Genomic DNA, 27,626 nt, shown 5'->3' on the forward strand with positions numbered 1-27,626 from the left:
AGTCCCAGTACATCCTGTTAAAAGTGCTTTTTTCTCCCCAGAGGATCCCAATTGTCTGGAACATACGCTTAGTCTGAGCTTGGTCCGCAGGGCTGACCAATGTGATCGACTTAGTTGCTTAGTCATGACCGATTCTCTGCAACCCCATGGACTGTAGGCCACCAGCCTCCTCTGCATCAAATTCTCCAGGCAAGAATACTAGAGTGGGTAGCCATGCCCTCCTCCAGAAGACCTTCCTGACCCATGTCTCCTGTACTGCAGGCAGATTCTTTACCATCTGAACCACCAGGGAAGCCCTTCACACTAACCAGGGAGGTGAACACAGCCCTTTCTCTGCTAGATCTCCAGCCCAGGTAATAAATTTTACTTTCAAATTCCAGCAAGGACTGCCATCTTCCCCCCTACCCCCGACCCCCCGCCCCGACACACAACAGTGTGAGACAACCACTCACTTCTGTCCTCTTCTCTTAGGCTGTGTTCCAGACACTGAGTTACTTTCTGGTTCCAGAGAAGGGCCTGACTTGCTGCTTGGCCTGCTCTTGTCCTTGCTACCTCCCGCCACCTTGCAGTCTTGGCTCACGGGTTCCTCTCTTTTCCCAGGACGACTTAGACACCATGTGCCTGTGGGAGCAGTGCTTGCCGCAGCCTGCCTTCATTCCATCTCCATCACTTACAGTTCATCCAAGAGGATAGGGACCATGTCTGTCTCATTCCGAAGTGTGTTTCTATCACCGTCCTGTGCCCTGCACATAACAGACGGTCACTAACGGTTGCCCCTGAATGACAGTTTTATAGAAGGGGCACCACTCAAGCCAGCCGGGCTGGGACAGTCCTTTTTCACACCTGTTTTCTTACGTAGTTTTCACAGAAATCACTTTCATTTCTCACAATTGTTCTGGCTTGAATGACATATTGGCAACCTACTGTAAAATGATATTATCACTTCTTCATAGTACTGTACTTCAAAAAAAAAGATTTATTGAAGTATAATTTATATGCAAGCCAATTCATCCATTATAAAAATGTACAGTTGGATGATTTTTAGTTAATTTACACTGTTGTGTAACTATCACCACAATCCTTTTGAGAACACTTCCATCACCCCCAGAAGTTCCAACACCCCAAAAATGCCTTTGTAGTCCATCTCTGCTCCCTCCCCAGCCCCAGAAACATGTGATCTACTTAATGTCTGTCTGCTGCTGCTGCTGCTAAGTCACTTCAGTCGTGTCCGACTCTGTGCGACCCCATAGACAGCAGCCCACCAGGCTCCCCCGTCCCTGAGATTCTCCAGGCAAGAACACTGGAGTGGGTTGCCATTTTCTTCTCCAATGCATGAAAGTGAAAAGTGAAAGTGAAGTCACTCAGTCGTGTCCGACCCTCAGCGACCCCATGGACTGCAGCCTTCCAGGCTCCCCCGTCCATGGGATTTTCCAGGCAAGAGTACTGGAGTGGGGTGCCATTGCCTTCTCCAGTGTCTGTATGGTTTTGCTTATTCTTAGAAATATGGAATAATATGTAATTTTTGTGATTGGCTTCTCTCACTTAGCATAATGTTTTTGAGGCTTATCCATGTTAATTGTATTTACAGAGTAGTACATCCCTTTTTATTGCTGAGCCATATTCCATTGTGCATAATTTGTTTATCCCTTTATCTGTTGGCTATTTGGATTTTTCTAGTTTGGGCAATAAAGAATAAATAATTCTGTTTGGAACATTCATGCACAAATCATTGCGTGGCCATATGTTTTCACTTTGGTAGATGCTTGGGAGTGAAATTGCTGGGTTATATGCTAAGTGTATGTTTGACTTTTTAAGAAGTGCTAAACTATTTTTGAAGTGGCACTACCATTTCCCACAGAATATGAAGCTTCTAATTTCTCCACATCCTTGCCAACACTTGATATTGTCTTTGTGACTACAGCCATCCTAGTGGGTGTCAAGTAGTATCTCCTTGTGGTTTTAATTTGCATTTCCCTAATGACTAATAAGGTTGAAGACATTTTCAAGTGCTTATTAACTATTCACGTATCTTCTTTAGTGAGTTAAAAAAAAAAACCCCATTCAGACCCTTCCCTTGTTCGATTTGGGGACTTGCCTGGTGGTTCAGTGACTAAGACTTGGTATTCCCAATGCAGGAGGCCCAGGTTCGATTCCTGGTCAGGGAGCTAGAGCCCAAAAGCTGCAACTAAAGATCCTTCTTGCCACAACTAAGATCCCGAGCAGACAAATAAACAAGTATTTTTGAAAAAGAAGTACAATTTTCCCACTAACGCATTTCTCCTGTTCTGCTTTCTCCAGAACATTATGTCGCCATGTCGTCTTCGTTCTCTGGGTTATGACACTTTCTGGTCTTTTCTTGTTTTTTGTTTTTGTGACCTTAACAGTTTTTAATTCTAGGTCATTTGCCATTTCCATATAAATTTTAGTCAGTTTGTTGATTTCTACCCGAAATGCCCCTAGGATTTTACAGAGAGGGTACTGAAGCTATAGATTATTTGGAAGAGTTGCCATCTCCTTGATTTAGATCTTCTTTGCTTCAGCAGTGTTTTGGAGTCTGAGTGTAGAGTCTTTGCTTCCTTCATTAGATGTATTCCAAATACAATTTTTGCTCTTACTGTGGATGAAATTTTTCTAATCTCATTTTCAGATTGTTTATACAAAGAAACACAACTAATATTTGTACATTGATCTTCTTTCTGGAGACTTTGTCATCTGCAAGCATCTCATCTTTTAATAAACACAATTTTACTTCTTTCATATCTGAACACCTTTTCTTTTCTTTGTCTGTTGTAGTGGCTACAGTCTCAAGGACTATGTTGAAGTGGTGAAAGGAAACATACTTGCCTTGTTCCCCATCTTAGAGGGAAAGCAGTTTTTCACTGTTAAGTATGTTAGTTTAGGTTTTTCACAGTTGCCTTTCATAAGGCTGAGGGATTTCTCTAGTCCTAATTTGTTGAGAATTTTGTGACTTTTCAGCTGTCTATTTCTCTTTTCTGTTAAGATTTACCTCATGTATTTTAACTCTAAGTTCTGTAAGATTTTGCTTCTGAAGCTAGATCCATATATATTTATAATGGTTATAACTTCCTGAAGTTTTGAGCCCCCTTATCAACATGAAATATTCTTTGTTTCTAATATTTCTTGCCTTAAAGTCAGTTGTTTGTTTTTGGCTGTGCTGGGTCTTCATTGCTGTGAGGGCTGTTCTTTAGCGGTGCTGTATGGGTTTCTCTTTGCAGTGGCTTCTCTTGTTGCCACTCCTGGGCTCTAGAGCACAGGCTCAGTAGATGTGGAGGACAGCTTTAGTTGCTCCATGGCATGTGGTATCTTCCTGGACCAGGTATCGAAACCATGTCTCCTGCATTGGCAGGTGGATTAATGACCACGGAGCCACCACGGAAGTCTTAAAAGTCAGTTTTGTCAGGTGTTAACATAGCCTTTAAAGCTCTGCTGTGATTACTGCTTATGTGGTAAATTTTCCAAGCTATTTGTGTCTTTGAATCTAAAGGGTCTCTTGTAGACAACATATGGTTGGATCTTGATGTACTCTGTATATAAGTTAAATAAGCAGGGTGACAATACACAGCCTTGATGTACTCCTTTCCCAATTTTGAACCAGCTCATTGTTTCATGTCCAGTTCTTTTTTTTTTTTTTCCACGTCCAGTTCTAACTGTTGCTTCATGACCTGCATACAGGTCTCTCAGGAGGCAAGTAAAGTGGTCTGGTATTCCCATCTCTTTAAGAAAGTCAAAGGCTTTAGCTAGTCAATGAAGCAGAAGTAGATATTTTTCTGGCATTCTCTTGCTTTTTCTATGATCCAGTAGATGTTGGCAATTTGATCTCTGGTTTCCTCTGCCTTTTAAAAATCCAGCTTGTACATCTGGAAGCTCTTGGTTCACATACTGTGAAGCCTCGCTTGAAGGAGTTTGAGCATTACCTTGCTAACATATGAAATGAGTGCAATTGTGTGGTAGTTTGAATATTCTTTGGCATTGCCCTTTGGTATTGGAATGAAGACTGATTGGAATGAAAAGTGGTTGTTTAGGGATTACAATATGCATCTTTATTATAATGTACTTCAACTTAATATTGAAAGTTTCACATAAATGTAGAATGTTTGCTACAACATAGCTCCATTTTCTCCCTCTCCTGTTTTCTATTACTGTCATGTATTTTTTATCAATATATATTGTAAATCCAATAATACATGTTATAATTACTAGTTCAAATAATCTGATATATTTTTCAATTCAGAGAAAAAATATTAAGAGAAAAAATATAAAGAGAAAAAAATTAAAATATAAATATCTTATATTTAGTTTATGTATTTTTTATTCCAGAGATCTCCATCCTCTTCCACAGACTGCATTTGACACCTCACCCTTGTAGCAAATGAGAGAGACCCAGAATCAGAAAATGCAGAGAAGCTTCATAAAAGGCAAACAGAATGGAACCTCCCCAAACTCCTGCCATCATCTAGGAGTTAACAGTCCCTTGACCACAGGGCACCACTTTCCGTGTGTCCTGCTTTCTTCCTCATATCAGAGTAAGATAATGTCTATGAAAGTGCCATCACTTTATGGCAAACAGAAGTGGGAAATGTGGAAGCACTGACAGATTTTATTTTCTTGTCCTCCAAAATCATGGTGGACAGTGACTGTAGCCATGAAATTAAAAGACGCTTGCTCCTTAGAAGGAAAGCTATGACAAACCTAGACAGCATATTAAAAAGCAGAGATATCACTTTGCTGACAAAGATCCATGTAGTCAAAGCTGTGGTTTTTCCAGTAGTCATGTACAGATGTGAGAGTTAGACCATAAAGAAGGCTGCGCGCCAAAGAATTGATGCTTTTGAACTGTGGTGTTGGAGAAGACTCTTGAGAGTCCCTTGGACTGTAAGGAGATCAAACCAGTCAATCCTAAGGGAAATCAATCTTGAATGTTCACTGGAAGGATTGATGCTGAAGCTGAAGCTCCAATAATTTGGCCACCTGATGCAAAGAGTCAACTCATTGGAAAAAGACCCTGATAGTGGCAAAGATTGAAGGCAAAGGGAAAAGGGGGCAGCAGAGGATGAGATGGTTAGATAGCATCACTGACTCAATAGACATGAGTTTGAGCAAACTCTAGGAAACAGTGAAGCACATGGGAGTCTGGGGTGCTGCAGTCCATGGGGCTGCAGAGAGTTGGAACCAACTGAGCAACTGAAACACAACATGAAAATTCCTTGAGAATTTCCAATGCTCTATCATTTCAAGATACCACTATTAATACTGTCTAATTTGAAATAAGAAACTCAGCTCAGGGAAGCTGACTTTCTCAGCTAATTTGTAGCAGAACTGAACTTTAACCCAAGTCTGCTAGAGCTGAGCCCAGCACTCTTCCTAATCAGATAGGCAACCCATACTTAAGCAAATTCACAGAGACATACTGTCACAGAGAACCTGGGTGTATCTGTATGTTAGAGACATGTAGTTGACTTAAAGTGGAAAGGTAAGTTGAACTTTCAGTCACTATTTTGGGGGAACAAACAGCACTTGTAATAAATTTACAAGGCAGAACTTAACACACTTGTAAGTGCTTTCTTCAAGATGGCCTTCATGCCTCTCAGAACTTTCAACTTTTTTTGCAACTATTTCCTTTTTCTGTGAGGCTCTGTTACAAAGAAAACCTACTATCAGATTTTGCTGCAGGAAAAAAATTGATTGCTCTAGTCTGAGACTTAGCAAGGGAGAAATTTTGCTGAGTCAATGTGACTAAACATCTGGACACACCCAAGCTACTGCTGTGAAGCATCATTTTAGGCAAACGTGTTAAACATCGAATTAAACTGCCAATCCGTTTTTCTTCTATTATTAATGGTATATGCTACACAGCCTCTCATGTCTTTGTTAAAGTGCTAACAACCAGTAAAAAAAAAAAAAATACTGCTTCCCAATATGGTTGGAAAACTACTGCAGACTGGTTTAAAGAGAGCAGGGCTGGGAGAAAGCCAAGTCTCCCCTAAGATGAAGAGGATAGATCCAGGATGACTGGGTCATGGCTCCAGGCTGACCTTTAGTTTTTAGAAAACCCTCAAGTTCTTGGCTTATAATGCTAAAGTTAACTCACTTTTCATCTTATCAGTTTTTTTTTTTTTTGCCTTGCCCTAACTCCCCAAATCCCAAATCAAAGTCTAAGCAGAAATTCTACAGAAACCACCCTTTCCTGCAAACCTCCCCGGGTCGAATCCTTTGCTTAACTTACTTACATAAGAGGGTGTGTCAGTCACATACTAGTTGGGGTGGATTTGATTATACGGTCTCTCACTTGCTGTATAATCCCCACAGCTGATCTCAAATGGCTTGCTTACACAGTAGGTAGAAAGAAAGTGTGATTTTTGAAAAAACCCAGAGACTGTATTTTCTTGGGCTTGAAAATCACTGCAGACGGTGACTGCAGCCATGAAATTAAAAGACGCTTGCTCCTTGGAAGAAAAGCTATGACAAACCTAGACAGCATATTAAAAAGCAGAGACACACAGCCACTGTAGAGAACACTGTGGAGATTCCTTAAAAAACTGGAAATAGAACTGCCTTATGACCCAGCAATCCCACTGCTGGGCACACACACCGAGGAAACCAGAATTGAAAGAGACATGTATACCCCAATGTTCATCGCAGCACTGTTTTTAATAGCCAGGACATGGAAGCAACCTAGATGTCCATCAGCAGATGAATGGATAAGAAAGCTGTGGTACATATACACAACGGAGTATTACTCAGCCATTAAAAAGAATACATTTGAATCAGTTCTAATGAGGTGGATGAAACTGGAGCCTATTATACAGAGTGAAGTAAGCCAGAAAGAAAAACACCAATACAGTATTCAGTTAAGTTGCTCAGTCGTGTCCGACTCTTTGTGACTCCATGAATCACAGCATGCCAGGCCTCCCTGTCCATCACCAACTCCCGGAGTTCAGTCAGACTCACGTCCATCAAGTCAGTGATGCCATCCAGCCATCTCATCCTCTGTCATCCCCTCCTCCTCCTGCCCCCAATCCCTCCCAGCATCAGAGTCTTTTCCAATGAGTCAACTCTTTGCATGAGGTGGCCAAAGTACTAGAGTTTCAGCTTTAGCATCATTCCTTCCAAAGAAATCCCAGGGCTGATCTCCTTCAGAATGGACTGGTTGGATCTCCTTGCAGTCCAAGGGACTCTGAAGAGTCTTCTCCAACACCACAGTTCAAAAGCATCAATTCTTTGGCGCTCAGCTTTCTTCACAGTCCAATTCTCACATCCATACATGACCACTGGAAAAACCATAGCCTTGACTAGACGGACCTTTGTTGGCAAAGTAATGTCTCTGCTTTTGAATATGCTATCTAGGTTGGTCATAACTTTCCTTCCAAGGAGTAAGTGTCTTTTAATTTCATGGCTGCAGTCACCATCTGCAGTGATTTTGGACCCCAAAAAAATAAAGTCTGACACTGTTTCTACTGTCTCACCATCTATTTCCCATGAAGTGATGGGACCAGATGCCATGATCTTAGTTTTCTGAATGTTGAGCTTTAAGCCAACTTTTTCACTCTCCTCTTTCACCTTCATCAAGAGGCTTTTTAGTTCCTCTTCACTTTCTGCCATAAGGGTGGTGTCATCTGCATATCTGAAGTTATTGATATTTCTCCCAGCAATCTTGATTCCAGCTTGTGCTTCTTCCAGCCCAGCGTTTCTCATGATGTACTCTGCATATAAGTTAAATAAGCAGGGTGACAATGTACAGCCTTGACATACTCCTTTTCCTATTTGGAACCAGTCTGTTGTTCCATGTCCAGTTTTAATTGTTGCTTCCTGACCTGCATACAAATTTCTCAAGAGGCAGGTCAGGTGGTGTGGTATTCCCATCTCTTTCAGAATTTTCCAGTTTATTGTGATCCACACAGTCAAAGGCTTTGGCATATTCAATGAAGCAGAAATAGATGTTTTTCTGAAACTCTCTTGCTTTTTCGATGATCCAGCAGATGTTGGCAATTTGGTCTTTGGTTCTTCTGCCTTTTCTAACACCAGCTTGAACACCTGGAAGTTCACGGTTCATGTATTGCTGAAGCCTGGCCTGGAGAATTTTGAGCATTACTTTACTAGTGTGTGAGATGAGTGCAATTGTGCGGTAGTTTGAGCATTCTTTGGCATTGCCTTTCTTTGGGATTGGAATGAAAACTGACCTTTTCCAGTCCTGTGGCCACTGCTGAGTTTTCCACATTTGCTGGCATGTTGAGTGCAGCACTTTCACAGCATCATCTTTCAGGATTTGAAATAGCTCAACTGGAATTCCATCACCTCCACTAGCTTTGTTCATAGTGATGCTTTCTAAGGCCCACTTGACTTCATATTCCAGGATGTCTGGCTCTAGGTCAGTGATTTATATATGGACTTTAGAAAGATGGTAACAATAACCCTGTATGCTAGACAGCAAAAGAGACACAGATGTATAGAACAGTCTTTTGGACTCTGTGGGAGAGGGAGAGGGTGGGATGATTAGGGAGAATGGCATTGAAACATGTATAATATATATGAATTGAATCGCCAGTCCAGGGTCGATGCATCATACTGGATGCTTGGGGCTGGTGCACTGGGATGACCCAGAGGGATGGGGAACATGTGTACACCCGTGGCGGATTCATGTTGATGTATGGCAAAACCAATACAATATTGTGAAGTAATTAACCTCCAATTAAAATAAATATATATTTAAAAAATGCAGAGACATTACTTTGCCAACAAAGGTCCGTCTAGTAAGAACTATGGTTTTTCCATTAGCCACGTATGGATGTGAGAGCTGGACCATAAAGAAAACTGAGCACTGAAGAATTGATGCTTCTTAACTGTGTTGTTGGAGAAGACTCGAGAGTCCCTTGGACTGCTAGAAGATTCAATCAGTCAATCCTAAAGGAAATCAGTCCTGAATATTCATTGGAAGGACTGATGCTGAAGCTGAAGCTGCAATACTTTGGCCACCTGATGTGAAGAACTGACTCACTGGAAAAGACCCTGATGCTGGGAAAGATTGAAGGCAGGAAGAGAAGGGAATAACAGGATGAGATGGTTGGATGGCATCACTGATTCAATGGACATGAGTTTGAGCAAGCTCCGGGTGTTGGTAATGGACAGAGAAGCCTGTCGTGCTGCAGTCCGTAGGGTTGCAAAGAGTCGGACACGACTGAGTTACTGTACTGAACTGATATATTCTAAAAGCAATAATGTAAGCATGTGATGTGCTCTGAAAAGCTGAAGATTTAGGACTGTGCAGAGACCAGAAGTTTCTAAAATTGAAAGTAGAATGCCAAGAAAAATCAGATGTGGGAGTGATGCGTTAAATGAACACTCACAGTTCCACAGACCCTCCTGATGCTCGGTGCCGTCAGCTTTGTGAGCACAGTGCCGGCCACAAGACCCACTATGAGGCCAAGTGCAGGGGACAACCGCTTTATAAACGAACGTAGTTTAAGCAAAAAGTCCGGTGGAGTTCAGAAGACATGGCCTACAGTTGACCAATGAGTCCAAGGGACAACCCACTCCAGCTCTGTCACTTAGCTGTCTGTCTGGGGGCTGCCCACAACTTGGCATCACCTCCTAGCACTTAAGATAAACCGTGCTGCTCCCCACAGGACCTGGGTCTGACCTCCCCTCTTGTCTCGGCTCCAACCCCACCAGCCACATCCAGGGGTTCACACCACCCATCATGTTTCCCTTCCAGTTCATTCATCCCCATCAGCAGACACACATGCTGGGCCATCACCTTGCTTTAGAATAAAAATAAAAACTTCTTCGTAACCCGATGTCTCCCCCGCTCCCCTCCCCACCATACTCCTCACTCAGCCTTCCCTCCTCCCACTTTCCCTGGCACCTACTCCAGCTAGACTCTCTTTGGCACCGTCTCAGAATACGGTCTGCTCGCCAAAGACCTCACCCGAGCAGAGGCACCACTGAGTTCTCCTCCCATGTGAAGTGACTCTGTTACTGGATCATTCCTGCTTCCATCAGCCCCATACAGGAGAGAAATGAAACTGCCTGAGTTTGGAAGGAGCCCCTGGCATGGCCAAGCCAGCCATTTTCTCTCTCTAGGAATCTTGGCTGCCATCAGGGAACTTCTCAGCTGACGTGGAAGCTTATGAGACATGCAGGGTCTCAGGCCCCACTCTAGGCCTCCTCAATCCAAATCTGCATTTAGTACGACCCACAGGAGTCCAGTACACATTAAAGCTCAAGACACACTGCTGCCCACCCTCTAATTCTGACATTCAGGATTAGGGAATCCATTAACCCCCGGACCTAAGCCGCATTCTCCAATCGCAGCTTTAATGGTAATGAAGGTGAAATTTTGATCGCCCTTCTGCCTTCTCAGTTGGCTCTGAAACTGGGAAGCAGTGATGGCATTCCACTGGTGCCTCAAACTTCTTAGAACCTCCTCCTTGTTGCCCAAACCTGTGGTCACTGCTCAGTTTGTATCAGCTGCACCACAGCTGTCACTTCCTCCATCTTCACACACTTCCTTAACTTGGTTGCCAAATACCATGCCCTCTTCGTGACCACTTCTCCTGGGCTTTGCTGTCGTCCCCTCTCCTGACTGCCCCGGGGCCGCAGAGCCCTGATTCTCACCAGCTTCTCGCTCCCCAGATCTCCTCACCTCTTGCCTTTATTGATTTACTTATTTTTGGCCTTGGCAGATCTCAGTTGCAGCTTGTGGGTTCTTTATTGCGGTGCTGGGCTTAGTTGCCTCGTGGCATGTAGGATCTTAGCTCCCCAACCAGGAATTGAATCCTTGTCCCTTGCATTGCAAGGCAGTCTTAACCACGGGACTGCCAGGGAAGTCCATCTTGCCTTTACTGTCACCTTCATGTGACAGCTCCTAAATGTGTCTCCAGCCCAACCTGGCCCCCTGAATCCAGCGAGTACATTCAGCTGCCTCAGGGAGCACACTTGCAGGCGGGAGCACTGATGCCTCAGAGTGAACAGGCCACAGCCAAGTCATCCACGCAGTACCGCCCTCCACTGTTCTCCTCTAGCCTCCTTCACCCCAGGGAAATGCAAGCCTGTCCTGTTTGCTCAGGCATGCGTCCTGGGGGTTACCTTCTTTCTTTCTCTACATGCAGTCACTCAGCAAACTCCAAGTTCTAACAGGTAACATGTCCTGAATCTGACCCTTTCTCCCCAGATTTGCTGCTCTCAGTCCAAGCCTCCATCCCCCATCCCCACCCCTCAACACTAGGGTAACAACTTCCCACACGGCCCCTCTTCCTCCACATGCCCTGTCTCTACACACACAGGCTGCTGTCCAGAGTGGCCTTTTTAAGAACATAAATAAAGGACTTCCCTGGTGGTCCAGTGGCTAAGACTCCCTACTCCCAGTGCAGAGGGGCCGGGTTCGATCCTTGGCCTGGGTACTAGATTCCACATGCCATAAGAAAGAACCCACCCGCATGCTGCAACGAAGATGGAGAATCCCAACCAGAGCAGCCAAATAAATATTTAAAAGATTTAAACAAACAAAACACACAAATAAGATCATGGAATGTATCTTCTCAAAATCCTCCCTTGGTTCCTATTTACTCTAATGAAATTAGTTAACTAAGCCCCTGAAACCACCCAGGCCCAACTACTTCCTGTCTCCACCCGGGCCACCTCCCTATTCTGGAACCTTCTGAGGACACAGCTGCCTCAAGTACTTATTATCCCTGCTTGGAGACCACCTCTGTGCCCAGGGATTTGCGTGGCTCAGGCTTCCCAGATAGCACAGTGGTAACAAACCCACCTGCCAATGTAGGAGACACAGGTTCCAACCCTGGGTTGGGAAGATCTCCTGGAGGAGGAAATGGCAACCCACTCCAGTATTCTTGCCTGGAGAATCCCACGGACAGAGGAGCCTGGCAGGCTAGAGTCCACAGGTCACAAAGCGTTGGACACGACTGAGTACACGTGCACCTTGCATGGCTCACCCATTCATTTACTGAGTCTACTCTAGTGTCATCTCCCAACAGAGGCCTTCTCTGCCCATACATCTAAAAAGACGCTCTTTCCCTCCCATCCCTTCTAACATTTTATTCAGCTTTACTTTGCCCTGTAACATTTTAAATTTGTGTAATGAATATCTTCCATTACCGGAATGGGAGGGCCACAGGTACCAGGCCTGTTTGGTTCGCTTTTGAGTCATCAGCATCCAGACACACATGGGCACAGGTGGATGTGTGTGAACTGAGTCAATGCTTTTCGCCTGAATGTCACTTCAACTCCCTGCTTCCACTCCTCCCCACACACCCAGGACAGTGAACAGCTCACAACAGGAACTTGTTAAACTGATACAATGAAAATCCCAACCACTGTACTACTTACAGAATCACTACCATACCACACACTACAGACTCACTGATAGGTTTACAAAGAGAGGCCTCAACAGAAAAAAAGGGACAAATCTTCCATCTAGAATAGCCACTCCCATACTTGGGAGGAGAGTACTTTCAAAAAAACAGCATCACACTAGTTACATAATAACTGTTGTTTGGAATTCTCAGAAAGGAACCTGTAGGTCATGGCATTGTGACGTTTTTCCCAGAAGAGCAGTATCTTTTCCAGTCAAGAAAAATCTCTATGTAAATACCTTTCAAAGGGTGCAGGAATAAAAGCACATCAAGAGCCTTCTGATGCACTGGTTGTACCTTTATTAATATGACCTCGTTCACTAATAGTTCCGTGATGCAAGGTTACCATACACAGTTAATGTCTGCATTGCACACCTAAGGCTATACAGCAAAAGAACCAGAATTAGTACAAATACAAGAACTATATTTACATTCTGTATACTCAAGCTCCGAACGTCAGATCGTATTTACATAATAAAACATGAAAATGAAAATCCGAAATTAATAATGTACATTGTTGCTAATGTGCTCAACTCCTTCCCTGGGGAGAGATCAGTTTGCAAAGTCTTGGTTCAAAAAGGCCACTTATGCTTCACGGGTCTTATGGTTGTGCACGAGGAGGGTGACGAGACCCGAAGTCTCGCGGGACAAATGCTTCAGAACCACCAGTTGGGGACGACTCATAGAAGGCTGCTGGGTTCCTCAGATGAACTGATGTCAGGATGTGCAAATGAAAAGGATGAACTCGAAGACGTGAAAACAACACGCGACAGCCAGGGTTTGGCAAGAGACCAACATCAGCTAGGACTTCCTACCTGAGCACAGGCCATTTGGCTGTGACTCTGTAACATGAAATTTGTATCAACTCTGATTCCTTCCTTTAAGCGATCAGAGGCTTTCCTAAAATTTGATGGGGCTCAAATTCAAGTTTCATAAATGGCCTTTTGAACAACAGCAGCAGGGAGTCTCTCAGCCGATCAAGCCGTTTATTTACTAAGGAAACACAAGTCAATCTGTTCCCGCTACACGGTCACGGTCTGGCCACACCTTGGTGAAGCGTCACAGGCCACAGGGGACAGCTGCAGTGCACAGGAGTTAAGAGTCCTATTGAAAATACATTCAGCAAACCTTCTGAGAGCAGCAGCAGGATTAGTCTCTTCTTTTTAAAGAGCAGGTTAACAATCACATTTTAAAAAGGGAACCAAAAGGGAAAAACGAAGGACCCATGTCAAACAAGAAACGGACAAGCCCTGATACAGAAGCCGAGTAGAACCGGGATGAGGGGTGCCAAGTACCAACAGGTGCTACGAGCGCATCAGCTTGCTTTTCCAGTTCAATGTGCAATTTAATTACAGCTGTGTAAATATACAAATGCCTTATAAAATTAAATATCCCTGTAAATTAGACAACAAGCAGCAGGCAACAAAGTCTTTGCTTTGATATATGTGCCAGGAGAAGTCGTTTTTACTTTAGGTACCAAAAGATCTTGCAGTGATTTAACTGATTCCTTCATCTTAAAAGAGCTGAAAAACCCCATTGAAAGTGAGCAGTTGTATAAGTTCTATACAGCTGAAGGGGAACAAAGAAGTGGTTTCTTGGGAGAAATCATTTCCCTCAACTTTCCTCACATTATAAAAATGGACTGGAATTCAAGTTCCCACCCAGCTGCCAGAGGCAGCCCCTCTCTGCGCTGGTGGCCGTGCGCAGGCTGGCTGACCCCGCAGAGCCCAGCCCAGGAGCTGACCGACCCCTAGGCTGGCGCAGAGACAAGGAGGGTGCGGACGCCGGTCTGGTGGAAGCCATGGGTCCGTCTTTTGCTCCGACAGGAGTAAGGAGGACACGGGGAGGAAGGAGACGGTTACTTTTAAATAGCACTCATTTCTCCTTAATTTGTATGAGTGTTCTTCCTTGCTTTGTTGTTGTTATTCTGCTTGCTTAAAAGAGTGCATTAGGGGGAAAAGAAAACCCAAAAACTACCTTAAAAGGTAGCTTCCTTAAAGATTTGAGTTCTTTCACTTTTCCTCTTCCACAAAAGCCTCCTAATTCCTGCCATAAATTCCCTCTCAGAGCTTGAAAGTGGGGATGGGCCTACCTGGAAAGGGAACATCAACCCCTGCTCCAGCTTTAATCTGAAAACAGGCCCCTAGAGAAGAGGGGCCCCTGCGGGGGCTGTACAGGCGAGCCATGGCCGCGGCCCCCACCGCCTCACCAGGCCTTCTGACCTCAGCCTGTCATAGTATCTGACATCCAAAGCAAAGACTTTCCTGGTCAGTTTTGTTTAAGTGAGAAGCAAAAACAAGTCATGTCAGTCTGTCACTTGATTTCTCTCTCCCTCCACTTCCCCACCTCCTTCAGTCACAGACATGGGTCCTCCTATCAGACTTTAACAGCAGCAGCATCCATGACCTAACTCTAAACGTTAACCTTTGAATCTCATCTTTGTTCCCTGAAATTACTTAATTTCAGCCCAGGAAGCTGTCTCTAAGCACAAACAGACCCTGGGTTTGAGTAGACACTGGAAGGGCATATTGTGCCCATTAGATAAGAAACCTCTAACCACGTTAAAGTCTCAAGTACCACTTAGGAAACAAGTAACATTATGGTTAGTGACCTATGTTTCATTTAAGGAGAGGAAGAAAGTTTAAAAATCTACTACAGTTTTTCTTAATAATTTTTCAGGTAAGGCCATAGCCTTTGATTACTCTTCTTTCTCTTGTTCAGCTCTCCAGTGACTTCCTTTTCCTCCTCTTTGCAAAGCAATTATGAACGAAGCCAGAAGATGAGCCCCGGCAGGAAGGCAAGGCCACAGTCTGGGTGCTGTCGCACCTGCCCAGCACCCGTTCTGAGGAGGGCGTGGGCCCTTCCCCCTTGCTGCCTGAGAGTCAGTGCCCTCGAGACTGGGGACCTTCGGTCTCCACAAAGTGGGAGCGAGCAGACACTTTCCTGATCGCCTGGGGGATGGTGAAAGAAAGGTGTGAGCAAGCGTGGGAAAGGATGGTAGAGGACATCCCCAAGTCAACTGGAAAGGAACCGAAGTACCCGGAGTCTCCTCTCCTGTTCATTCCTGGGACACTCACTGCAGCTGGAAGAGGAGGTGCATCTTCTGCCAAGGTCTCTGGCAGCAGGTGAGCCTGTTGTCACAGCAGGAGGCTGTGGGCAGTGGGCTCCTCTACCCTCTGGCAGGATTTCCACAGAGGAGACAACCAACCACGTCTGGGACCAGGGTTCAGGTGGAACTGCTTCTCTGCCCGCAGGTGTCCTTCTGCTTTCAGTGGTACGAGGCAGTCTGTTATAATCCTGGGGTCCAAAAAGCAAAGCCTGCCACGTTCGCGTATTTATTTGTTCACGGAGGAAGACAAGTATCACTGACGGGATTTCCAACTGGACGAGGATCACTGAAAATGGCCACTGGATTTAGAAGGAGGCTTCTGAGTGTATCTTCTTGTTGTTCAGTCGCTTAGTCATGTCTGACTCTTTGTGACCCCGTGGACTACAGTACGCCAGGCTCCTCTGTTCAAGTGTATTCTTAGAGCTACGTTTCTTTGATCAAAGGGAGCTACAACCATCACAAGGTCACTACCCGGCCTTACCATAATCATGATGATGACAAAGACCATCAGGTTCATCACCAGGAAGGCAGACACTCCCTCCTGGTGGGATATTTGTGCATGACATCATGGCAGGAATTCCAAACTGAGCCACCATCATTACTAACGCCCAGAACAGAACTGGGACTCAGAAGAGGCTCCCTACCAGTGAGACAAACTGCTCAAGGAGCCCTCCTGTGAGGGAACACCGGCATCCTCTGGACCACCACCGCCAAGGCCCCCGGGCCTGTGAGACCCACTGGCAACAGCCCTGGCTCTTCCCTTCTAACACAGTCAACAGTGGCCGCTGTCCAAAACCTGCTGAGAAGTCCCTCTCTTCTCCTCTCTTCCACTATGTTAAAATTACATAGCTATGTTTTAAATAAGCCCCAATTTCAGAGAATACACTTTCCCACCTCTAAGCTCACTACAACCATTTGTTTCCCTGAATGGAAAATGCAGGGATTAGTCATGGCAAGAAGCAACAGAAAGGGGAAGGGTAAGATTTTTCCCCTCGGGTTCTAAAAAGACTAGATGTCTCCTCCTTTAGTCTCTAAGCCACCCAAGAAAAGTTAAAATTATATCCCAAACAGAGAAAAGAAAGTAGTATTATGGTGTCTTGAAAAACAGACAGAGATATCCAAAGACAGCAGCACAGGTGTCAGTGGTCATAATGGGGACCCATCATACAAAAGGAAGCCAAAGGACACCAAAAAATAATCTGGATCTCCTTGGGGTTTTTGTGTGTGTGTTTTTGTTTTTTTCCCCCACTTTTGTTAGACCACATGCTTCTAACAAGATTCTCAGCACAGGAAAAAGAAAAGAGTACAGAGCAATGGGGATGGGGACCAGGAGCACTCGAAAAAGTGCTGGACGAGAGGGACGAGTAGTTAAGCCACAGGATCACACACAAGAGTAACCGTCAAGGATCACAAAGAGAAATGAGGGGAAACACTTTCTTTATCTCTCAGGAGGCGTGTGAGGGTGCTCGGCAGTCGCCTAGTACTTCGCTTGGCTCGGGCATCTGCGGGAGAGTTTTGACCTGCAGACGACAAAGGGATGAGAGGATGAGATAGACACAGGGTTGGAAGCTGGGATTCAGAGGGCCCTGCCCTGTAGGTCTGCTTCTCTGTGCCCCCTCCTTCATGTCCTTCCTCCTCCCATCCTGCACTGCAGGCCCAGTTGTTAGGCCGCTGGACAAACAGGCCAGCCAATGGTCCTCCTCACTCTGGGGATCCTGGGACAGAGGCCCCTCTCAGGGTCTGAGGTTGGATCACACAGCTGAACACTGGGGACCCTTAAGGTTCTCCCAGTCTTTCCTTTACTCAGTCCCACAGCCTCTAGCTGCAGCCCCCTTAAGAAGAACAAGTTGAAGCAAGAGATCAACTGGGTTCAAATGTAACCAGAGTCCCTGAGCCCCTCAGGACACCTGATGACCTACGCCCACACTTACACTCCTGTCCTTCTTCCAACTTAAACGTGTTCTCAACAAGACTTCCTTTCCCGTTTATGTTGACGTCCCTGGAACCAACTGCCAAGGAGAGAAAGGAAACACAAGAAGAGCTTCTTACCGTATTGTGCCAGCAAGGAGCGGGTTAAAGGCGTACAACCAGTCGTTCACGTCTTTGTCGTTGAGAGCCTGCAAAAGGACCCCACGGTGCTTGGTGCACACAGCAAAGGTGTTCGGTGTCTGAAAGAGATGCAGGAGAACAAGAAGGTTCCTATGGATACTGAACAATGGTGGCCACCTGCCACATTCAGAGAGCACACGGCCCTTCACACAGACGGTTCAGAGACACCAAACACAAAACAGAGATTCTGCACCAAATGACAGGGTTCAGAACTCAAAAGGGCAGGCCATGAACGGCAATGAACAGTGGAGAGGGCAGGACTGACCTTCACCATGGCCTGCTGGTCCTCGCTATACTCCACCTGGGCTGTGGACAGGTTAATGATGCCCCGCTCCACAGGGTCTTTGTCGCTGTTATAGATGAAGACGTAAGGGCGACGGACCACGACGAAATGTTTAGCCCAGTTGCTGGACAGGGGCTCCTTGAAATGCAGATATCCTTTCTTGGAGACCACTGAGCTGAAAGGACAGGTCAGCAGAGGTTAGTTCCTCAGAAAAATAAAGTGATCATAAGCTGAAGTCCATCAAAACAGACTGAGGCCATGTCCCTAGGTTGAAGGAAACAGGCAATGATCTATTCGGCAGGCCATGCCAGGTGAGGGGGACGGAGATACACCTGGAGCAGAACCCAGTCCCCTTCCCATATCCCAGGTTCATCTACATGAGACTTGAGCAGAACAGCTGGAAGTGAATTCCCACTAATCTGTCTTCTAATACCCAGGATCTCTGTTCCATACAGTACTCACCCTGGTCTAATTTCTTCAATATCTGGAACAAGATTGAGAAATTCATTTTTCCCTGCTCGGGCCAAATAGGGTGTTTCCACAGGTGGGACAATCTGAAACTGTTCAAATTCTGGGCAGGGACTAGAGGCCCGGGAATTGGCTTCTGGGGTCCTTGAAAAGAGACAGAGGTTAGGAAGAAAGGGAGTACCAAGAGCTTCCTTGAGGTCAATGCACAAAACAATGCTTCTCCCCAAACACCAAGGACCCTGCCAACATCAGGTCCTCAGAGCCTGGCTAAGAAGACAGAGCTGGCATCCAAAAGGTAATTAATCCCACGTCCACTGGGTGTCATCCTTCGGCAGTTATTAACACAAAGGAAATTCTCACTGATGACGAGCGAGTCTCTCAGTCTCCCCTCTTGTCCGGAAGGCCTCTGAACAAAAGGCTGAGGAGTATGAACACCACTCCCTGGTGTGCTCCTGTCTAGTCCCCAGGCCACACCTAGGGCAGGGGTTCTCAAGGTGAGGTCCCCCATCAGCAGTATCAACTTCATTTGAAAAAGAGTGTTAGAGATTCAGATTCTCCGGCTCCAGCTCAGACATGTGGAATCAGAAACCCTGGACTGGGCTCAGGCACCTGGGCTCTCACAAGCCTCCCAGGTGGTGCTGATGTCTCTAAAGTCTGAGAACCACTGCCTGAAGGACCAGTGCAGCACGAAACAAATGAGAAGAACTGGGTTCCCATGTGACTGTCTGGAGCAAAGCTGCTGTGAGAGACAATTCCTGCGCTCTGCGTTGTTGTCTTTGTAGAGCAGCTTAGTCTAATCAATTGTATCTCACTAACTCCAAAAAGCCCATTTTTCTCACACTTCACTGCTCCTCGAACTGGGGTGCATCTTATAATTGACGGCATGTCACACTGCAGTGACAGTGCTCTGGCTTTCTTGCACACTATGTGTTAAGTCACTTCAGTCATGTCTGACTCTTTGCGACCCTATGGACCACTGCCTTCCAGGCTCCTCTGTCCAAGGGATTCTCCAGGGAAGAATACTAGAGTGGGTTGCCAAGCCCTCCTGCAAGGGGTCTTCCCAACCCAGGGATTGAACCCATGTCTCTTATGTCTCCTGCATTGGCAGGTGGGTTCTTTAGCACTAGCGCCAACAGGGAAGTTTTTTTAGTGGCACATAAAAACAATGTCTTACAGTTGATGGCAGTGAAATTCAACTAAACCACCCTGTTGTGTTGTTTACTGCAGCCCACTGTATCAGTACTGATACAGGAAGACAGACAGTTGGATGCTAACCAGGTGGGTTCAGACAGGTGAGCATAACAAATGGAGACAGAGCGAAGGAGACTGATGGCAACTGCACAGCAGTGATTATAACGATTAAGTCATGAGACCTAGACTGGGTCTCTACTACTGTTACCTATATATTTGGCTGTGTCATTAAATTATTTTTTCCAAAGTCATTTCAAAATATTTTTCCCTAGATGGGGCTTCCTGTGTCTGATGTGAATGGGGAGACAACCGGGGTTGTGAACTGAAGAGCAAATCAAGCAAAGGGGGATGAAGAAGAGGAGTCAGTGATATGGTGCAGAGATTTAGGAAGGTGTGACATTCAGAGATGGCAGGAGCACCTTCCAAGCCACTGTGACATCCAGAAAAGGCTCCCACATATCTCCCAGAGCTGCCTGGGAGATGGTGCTGCCCTCGGCTGGGAACCACTGAGCAAGCAGAAGGTCAGCATTTCCCTCAGTTCTCACGTTAGCTTCTCGGCGAGGTCTGGGTACTTACTTCTGATCCAGGGAGTTGCTCCTAGCATCCACCAGAGAGGGGCAGGTAGAGGATGGCGTGAGGGTGGAACTGCTCAGACTGGACACAGAGGGGTCCCGGCCGACGGGGGAGAGGTCAGCCAGCTGGAAGAGAGCAGAGCTCGGCAAGTGAGGCCCAGGGCAACACGACGGCCTCCGCAGTGAGGCGCTTTGGCAGCCAGGGGCCTCACTCTCACAAATCTCCTATGTTTAGGGTCTTTCAAGAAAACAATTTCTACAAATATTTTATGGCCTAAGTGTCACAATAGGAATAAAGAAATTTACAAAAGAGGCAAGGCTTGCTTTTTATATTTATAAAATATGTCTATATTTTATACTGCTACAGCCTCCTTCATTAACTAAATGACCCTGTCTATGGCATCCACTCCAGTACTCTTGCCTGGAAAAATCCCATGGGCGGAGGAGCCTGGTGGGCTGCAGTCCATGGGGTCACTAAGAATCAGACACGACTGAGCGATTTCACTTTCACTTTTCACTTTCATGCACTGGAGAAGGAAATGGCAACGCAACCCACTCCAGTGTTCTTGCCTGGAGAACCCCAAGGACGGACGGAGGAGCCTGGTGGGCTGCTGTTTATGGGGTCGCACAGAATTGGACATTGATGTGACTGATGTGACTTAGCAGTAGCAGTATGCATGCCAAGCACTGAGAACAACAGGTACTATTCTAAGAACATGGCAGAGGCCCTGCCCTCCTGAAACTTACATTCTAAGTAGAGAAGGCAGAGAATCAACCAATCAACAAACACTTTAAGAAGTGTCAGGCAGGGATCGATGCTACAGCAAAACAGAAAGCAGGGTAGCAGGTTAAAAAGTTTCAGAGAGCTGCTGGCTTCACAGAGGATGGTTAAGGGAATTCACTTCAAGAAGGCAATATCTGAGCAGAAAGATGAAAGAGCTAAGGAAGCCAATCATGGGACTATCTGGAAGATTATTCCAGACAAATGAACAGGCTGTGTACACAGACCCAAGGCGGAAAGCTCGGCGTGTCTAGGGAAGACCAGGAAAGGGGATGATGATGGAAGGAGAGTGAAGCAGAAGTTCTCCCAAGTGTTCACCTTACTCTATCGAGGGCAACAAAATTTCATGCCACTAAGAAACTCAGAACTTGCTGTGCCCTGCCATATAATTACGTATCACCCTCAACAGAATATTCTTCTCCAAGGGATCCAAGGAAAAAGCCAGATGTTTCCCATCTGATAATTGGTCTAAGAGACAGAAGGATATGTTCATCTTTAGAAGTCAGTGTTCCGACTGAAAAATTAAATAAATAAATGCAGGAGGAGGTATGTCAGACATCTTCAGACATAACACCAGGCCCATCTCAAGCCACCTAAAAGCAGCAGAACCTGAGGACAGGAAACACGAGCTGCTCACCTTGCAGTCACTGATGCTGCCGTGCACCTGGCTGAATTCTCGGTTGAAAGTGTGGGTGAGAAGTTGCAGGCACTAGGGAAGAGAATGAGAAGAGTAAGTTTTGATGGTTAAACAAAGCCCTGAATTAAAGGCGGGAAGGAAAATAACATGCCTAAGACCCACAGTGGAGCTTAGGTGCTGCTCAAAGAACCTGGGAAATTAGCTAGGTATATAGGAAGGGAAGCCTTGGACCTGCCTAATAAAGATGATAATATGAGTGGATAAAAAGCCATTCTCAAAACTGCAAAAGTGAATTACTGCAAACACCACAGTTTAAAGCATTTAAGAATCCAATAGCATCTCTAATTCTCAACTTGCGTTGGTACTAAAAGGTATGGAGATTTCTAGATGACATACGTTCCTAAATCAACTAGATGACCATTCAATTACTGAAACAATCACAGACTCCCTCTTATTTCTTATTTGGTCATCCCAAACAAGCCCTCTGCCCACTCCCGTGGTATCTAGGCACAAACAATGTGGATTCTACCTTCCAAACATCTCTCTCATGATTCCTCTTCATCCCACATACTCCCACCATAGTTAAAAAACTTGATCATTTCTCATCTGGATTACGGAAATAAAGAATTCTTTCTGCCTCTAGTCTCCTCACCACAAATTTAGCCTCTTTATTACTGCCAGAGAAATCTTTCTAAAACACAAATACCCATTTGAAGCATTTCCAGGTCACTCCCAGAATATTCTGAATGTTTTAGTCCAGCACCAGGCTCTTCGTGATCTGGCCCCTGGTCTGTTTCCCCCGCTCCATCTCCTGTCCCTCTCCTGCACGGATTCCCTCACACTGGTCACGCAGGACATTGCTGGCTCTCGCCTGTGTATCCTTCCAAGGTCAGCTCATGAGTGCCCTCCTGGGCAGGCCTCTCCCTGCCTCCCACAGCATTTCAGATCACACCTCTATTAAAAGCTGGTCACCCACTCGCCTGTAAACTTATTAAGGGTAGAAATTAAGTCTTCTTTACTCCTATATTCACAGTGTCGGCACAGGCCTTGAATCAGCGGCCCTCAAAGAAAGATGAAAATGCAAAAGAGAAAACAGAAAGACCAGCTCACAGAGCCTCAGGGGGAAGTGCTCAGCAGAGACAGGGAGTCCCACCTTTGTAGCCAGCTCTTTCTCTCGATCCACCAGGCTTTCAATGTCTGCTGAGTCGTAGCCACTACTCTCGCTGGGTGTGATGGCACTTTCAAAGGTGGTGGTTGAGATCTGAGAGGAGATGCTGGTGGAGGTGCTGAGGGTCCCGCTGCTGAGGCTGGGGGACAACGAGTCACTCAGGGATTTGGGGATGCTGTCACCCAGTCTGTCACGGAGCAGCAGAAAGTGGCGGGTTTTCTCCACCTAAGAAGAACAACAGTACAACCTCAGCAAATGCAAGCTCATCAAGGTCTTAATAAGCAAAGTATTATATCATGCCTCCACTGTGAAGGAGAACTGCCAAGCCCTGGTCATAGGCAGCAGCTGAGCATAAGATGATAATTGGGGCACCTTGCCCAAGAGTTTGCCTGCGCCTGCCTCCCCTCCAGTACCTCGTGCAGGAGCTCCAGCTTCTCCAACTCCCACTGGTGCTCTAGGATGAGGCTGTCTCCCCGGGGCCGCCAGCCAGCCAAGTTCTCCTCCCCCCGCACATACGCCACTGAGGTATCCAAGATTTTCCTTCTTCTCCGCTGCATGCCTGAGATAAGAGGAAACCACTTTTTTTTTCCCCACAGAAAAACGCAAGTCTAATTTTAGCTCAAAAGGAATGAATACTTCATACATATGGCACACTAGGACAGTTGTGTCTCAAGATACATGGGGTATTAATAAAAAAAATGTTATCCTTTTTGCTCCAAAGCAACTGTCTGAACTTCTTTTAAAACTGGGTTTTATATTCTTAGATAATTATGAAGCTGGTAATGCAACTTGAGAAAATGCTAGATATTATGTTAAGTGGAAACACAGAGATTAAATAGTCTGCACACTATTGGTTCAAATATATAAAAATACACTCAGAGCAAAGAAGTGGGAAAGGACTATATGCACCTCCCTCATGTTTCATGGCTCAGTCAAGATGGTACATGACCAACTGGTTCTGCCTCCATTATTTCCCATTAATTTTTTAAAATGTTGTACTGGTTTCAGAAGTTCGTTACATTGTACAGGAGACAGGGATCAAGACTATCCCCAAGAAAAAGAAATGCAAAAAAAGCAAAACAGCTGTCTGAGGAGGCCTTACAAATAGCTGTGAAAAGAAGAAAAGTGAAAAGCAAAGCAGAAAAGGAAAGATATTCTCATTTGAATGCAGAGTTCCAAAGAATAGCAAGGAGAGATAAGAAAGCCTTCCTCAGAGATCAATGCAAAGAAATAGAGGAAAACAATACAATGGGAAAGACTAGAGATCTCTTCCAGAGAAGGCAATGGCACCCCACTCCAGTACTCTTGCCTGGAAAATCTCATGGACTGAGGAGCCTGGTAGGCTACAGTGCATGGGGTCGCAAAGATTCGGACAGGACTGAGCGACTTCACTTTCACTTTTCACTTTCATGCATTGGAGAAGGAAATGTCAACCCATTCCAGAGTTCTTGCCCGGAGAATCCCAGGGACAGGGGAGCCTGGTGGGCTGCCATTTATGGGGTCGCACAGAGTCGGACACGACTGAAGCGACTTAGCAGCAGCAGCAGAGATCTCTTCAAGAAAATTAGAGATACCAAGGGAACATTTCATGCAAAGATGGGCTCAATAAAAGACAGAAATGGTAGGGACCTAACAGAAGCAGAAGATATTAAGAAGAGGTGGCAAGAATACCCAGAAGAACTGTACAAATAAGATCTTCACGACCCAGTTAATCACTATGGTGTGATCACTCACCTAGAGCCAGATATCCTGGAATGTGAAGTCAAGCGGGCCCTAGGAAGCATCACTACAAACAAAGCTAGTGGAGGTAATGGAATCCCAGCTGAGCTATTTCAAATCCTGAAAGATGATGCTGTGAAAGTGCTGCACTCAATATGCCAGCAAATTTAGAAAACTCAGCAGTGGCCACAGGACTGGAAAAGGTCAGTTTTCATTCCAATCCCAAAGAAAGGCAATGCCAAAGAATGTTCAAATTATCGCACAATTGCACTCATCTCACACGCTAGTAAAGTAATGCTCAAAATTCTCCAAGCCAGGCTTCAGCAATACATGAACCATGAACTTCCAGATGTTCAAGCTGGTTTTTGAAAAGGCAGAGGAACCAGAGATGAAATTGCCAACATCTGCTGGATCATCGAAAAAGCAAGAGAGTTTCAGAAAAACATCTATTTCTGCTTCATTGAATATGCCAAAGCCTTTGACTGTGTGGATCACAATAAACTGGAAAATTCTGAAAGAGATGGGAATACCACACCACCTGACCTGCCTCTTGAGAAATCTGTATGCAGGTCAGGAAGCAACAGTTAGAACTGGACATGGAACAACAGACTGGTTCCAAATAGGAAAAGAAGTACATCAAGGTTGTATACTGTCACCCTGCTTATTCAACTTACATGCAGAGTACATCATGAGAAACGGTGGGCTGGAGGAAGCACAAGCTGGAATCAAGATTGCCGGGAGAAATATCAGTAACCTCAGATATGCAGATGACACCACCCTTATGGCAGAAAGTGAGGAGGAACTAAAAAGCCTCTTGATGAAAGTGAAAGAGGACAGTGAAAAAGCTGGCTGAAAGCTCAACATTTTTCAGAAAACTAAGATGATGGCATCTGGTCCCATCACTTCATGGGAAATAGATGGGGAAACAGTGTCAGACTTTCTTTTTCTGGGCTCCAAAATCACTGTGGATGGTGACTGCAGCCATGAAATTAAAAGACACTTGCTCCTTGGAAGGAAAGTTATGATCAGCCTAGACAGCATATTAAAAAGCAGAGACATTATATTACTTTGCCAACAGAGGTCCGTCTAGTCAAGGCTATGGTTTTTCCAGTAGTCATGTATGGATGTGAGAGCTGGACTATAAAGAAAGCTGAGCACCAAAGAATTGACGCTTTTGAACTGTGGTGTTGGAGAAGACTCTTGAGAGTCCCTTGGACTGCAAGGAGATCCAACCAGTCCATCCTAAAGGAGATCAGTCCTGGGTGTTCATTGGAGGGACTGATGTTGAAGCTGAAACTCCAATACTTCGGCCACCTCATGTGGAGAGCTGACCCATTTGAAAAGGCCCTGATGCTGGGAGAGATTGAGGGCAGGAGGAGAAGGGGACGACAGAGGATGAGATGGTTGGATGGCATCACTGACTCGATGGACGTGAGTCTGAGTGAACTCCGGGAGTTGGTGATGGACAGGGAGGCCTGGTGTGCTGCAGTTCATGGGGTCGCAAAGAGTTGGACACGACTAAGTGACTGAACTGAACTGTACTGGTTTCAAATTTAAAAGACATGAAAGTGAAGTGAAAGTGAAAGGCTCTCGGTCTTGTCCAACTCTTTGCGACCCTGTGGACCGTATAGTCCATGGGATTCTCCAGGCAAGAATACCGGAGTGGGTAGCCTTCTCCTTCTCCAGGGGATCTTCTTGACCCAGGGATCAAACCCAGGTCTCCCACATTGCAGGTGGATTCTTTACCAGCTGAGCCACAAGAGAAGCCCAAGAATACTGGAGTGGGTAGCCTATCCGTTCTCCAGTGGATCTTCCCTACCCAGGAATCAAACTGGGGTCTCCCGTGTTGCAGTCGGATTTTTTACCAACTGAGCTCTCAGGGAAGCCCTTAAAAGACATGAACTTACGTTAATTTAAAAATTTCTGAAGGAATTCTCTAGACACTGTAATTAGCTGCTATGGGACTTAGATTCATACTCAGAATCTTCCTTTTACCTCCACTCTTACATGTGGGCCTCAGTCTCTTTTCCACATATTTTCTCCAAAATGATTCAAACTTACACTAAATGTTTTGAAAAACCCATAATTTTGTCCATGTTCCAGTTTCACAAACATGGAAATGCAGAGGGCTGTTTAAGGCCACCAAAATGGAGGAATAACAGCATTGCACAGATACATAAAAAGGGACACAGAACAAGCTCAGCTTAATATTAATAACGTGTCTTTCCATAGCATAGGAGGTTCAAATTCTAGTTTGACGGTACCTGTAAAGTCACACTGTCAAGTTATCGTTGGGGCTAAGGTAGGAAGGGAAATGGCTCTGAAGTTTTCCAAACCAAATTCACTGAAATACATTTGATTTTTTTTGCGAGGGAGTGGGGAGGGGGCTTATGACTCAGGCTTGTAGGATCTTAGTTCCTTGACCAGGGACTGAACCTGGGGCCATGACAGTGAATGCACTGAGTCCTAACCACTGGATCGCCAGGGAATTCTCATAATATGCTTGAATTTGTTATACTGATAATATTCCACAGCCTAATAACAATCTGTTCTATACAGTTTTTATAACTGTATAGCACATCATAAAGCAAACAGTGTTGTAACTCCGAAAATGGTAACTCCTACCACCACCACCAAAGTGGCTTGTAAAATATAACTGGTGTCTCAAGAATGTATATCCATCCTGCATGGGTGGGATAAACTTTTGACATAGTGTACTGCAGTCAAATGCAAAGGTAACTCTCCCTTCCCTGATCCACAGAGCTTACCTGGACTTCCTGTGTCTGCCATTTTGCATAAACTGAGTTCATAAATTCCAGTGACTCGATTGCTATGTAAATTAAAACAAATAAACAATTGCTTAATTTCAAACAGCACAAAAACAGCAAGAATCTCAATTCTCTCTGCTTAAAGCATTGTCTCCTGTGCTGGAATTGCAACCCACCCTCAGATGTCTGTAAAATTACAGACATCGCTCATCAGTCACTGTTCTCCTATTCTGAACTTAGGACACAACTGAATAATAAACTGGAAAATGTATAATTCAAATGTGAAAATTGAATTTTGCCTTTTCTTACAAGAAAGAAGAGATGAAGGGGTAAAGGTCTGAGTAGAATGAAAATGATAAACACCAGCTTCTAGGGGGTGGGGTTAGGAAGGGGACTGAATCTTCTACTGCATTAGTAACCATTTTTAAGCTC

At 45.2% G+C, this 27,626-nt stretch overlaps 1 protein-coding gene across 9 annotated transcripts in view; it reads right to left on the reverse strand.

The window, feature by feature from the left end:
* Positions 1 to 12,666: 12,666 nt before the first annotated feature.
* The window catches only part of KIF1B (kinesin family member 1B), a 151,394-nt gene continuing 136,434 nt past the window's right edge, over positions 12,667 to 27,626 (reverse strand). For 8 of the 9 annotated variants that reach the window (XM_027564934.1, XM_027564939.1, XM_027564935.1 and 5 more), the window contains 9 exons: positions 27,195 to 27,256; positions 23,121 to 23,266; positions 22,693 to 22,932; positions 21,540 to 21,611; positions 20,126 to 20,247; positions 18,353 to 18,502; positions 17,873 to 18,065; positions 17,548 to 17,666; positions 12,667 to 17,018 (listed from right to left, as the gene is read on the reverse strand). In XM_027564934.1, the coding sequence (XP_027420735.1) occupies positions 16,976 to 17,018; positions 17,548 to 17,666; positions 17,873 to 18,065; positions 18,353 to 18,502; positions 20,126 to 20,247; positions 21,540 to 21,611; positions 22,693 to 22,932; positions 23,121 to 23,266; positions 27,195 to 27,256 (1,147 nt within the window). In that variant the 3' untranslated portion in view covers positions 12,667 to 16,975. The remainder of the gene's footprint in view (positions 17,019 to 17,547; positions 17,667 to 17,872; positions 18,066 to 18,352; positions 18,503 to 20,125; positions 20,248 to 21,539; positions 21,612 to 22,692; positions 22,933 to 23,120; positions 23,267 to 27,194; positions 27,257 to 27,626) is intronic. The other variant, XM_027564942.1, reaches the window with a different exon arrangement.

This window comes from Bos indicus x Bos taurus, chromosome 16, assembly GCF_003369695.1.
Source record: "Bos indicus x Bos taurus breed Angus x Brahman F1 hybrid chromosome 16, Bos_hybrid_MaternalHap_v2.0, whole genome shotgun sequence".
Classification (NCBI taxonomy): Eukaryota; Metazoa; Chordata; class Mammalia; order Artiodactyla; family Bovidae; genus Bos; species Bos indicus x Bos taurus.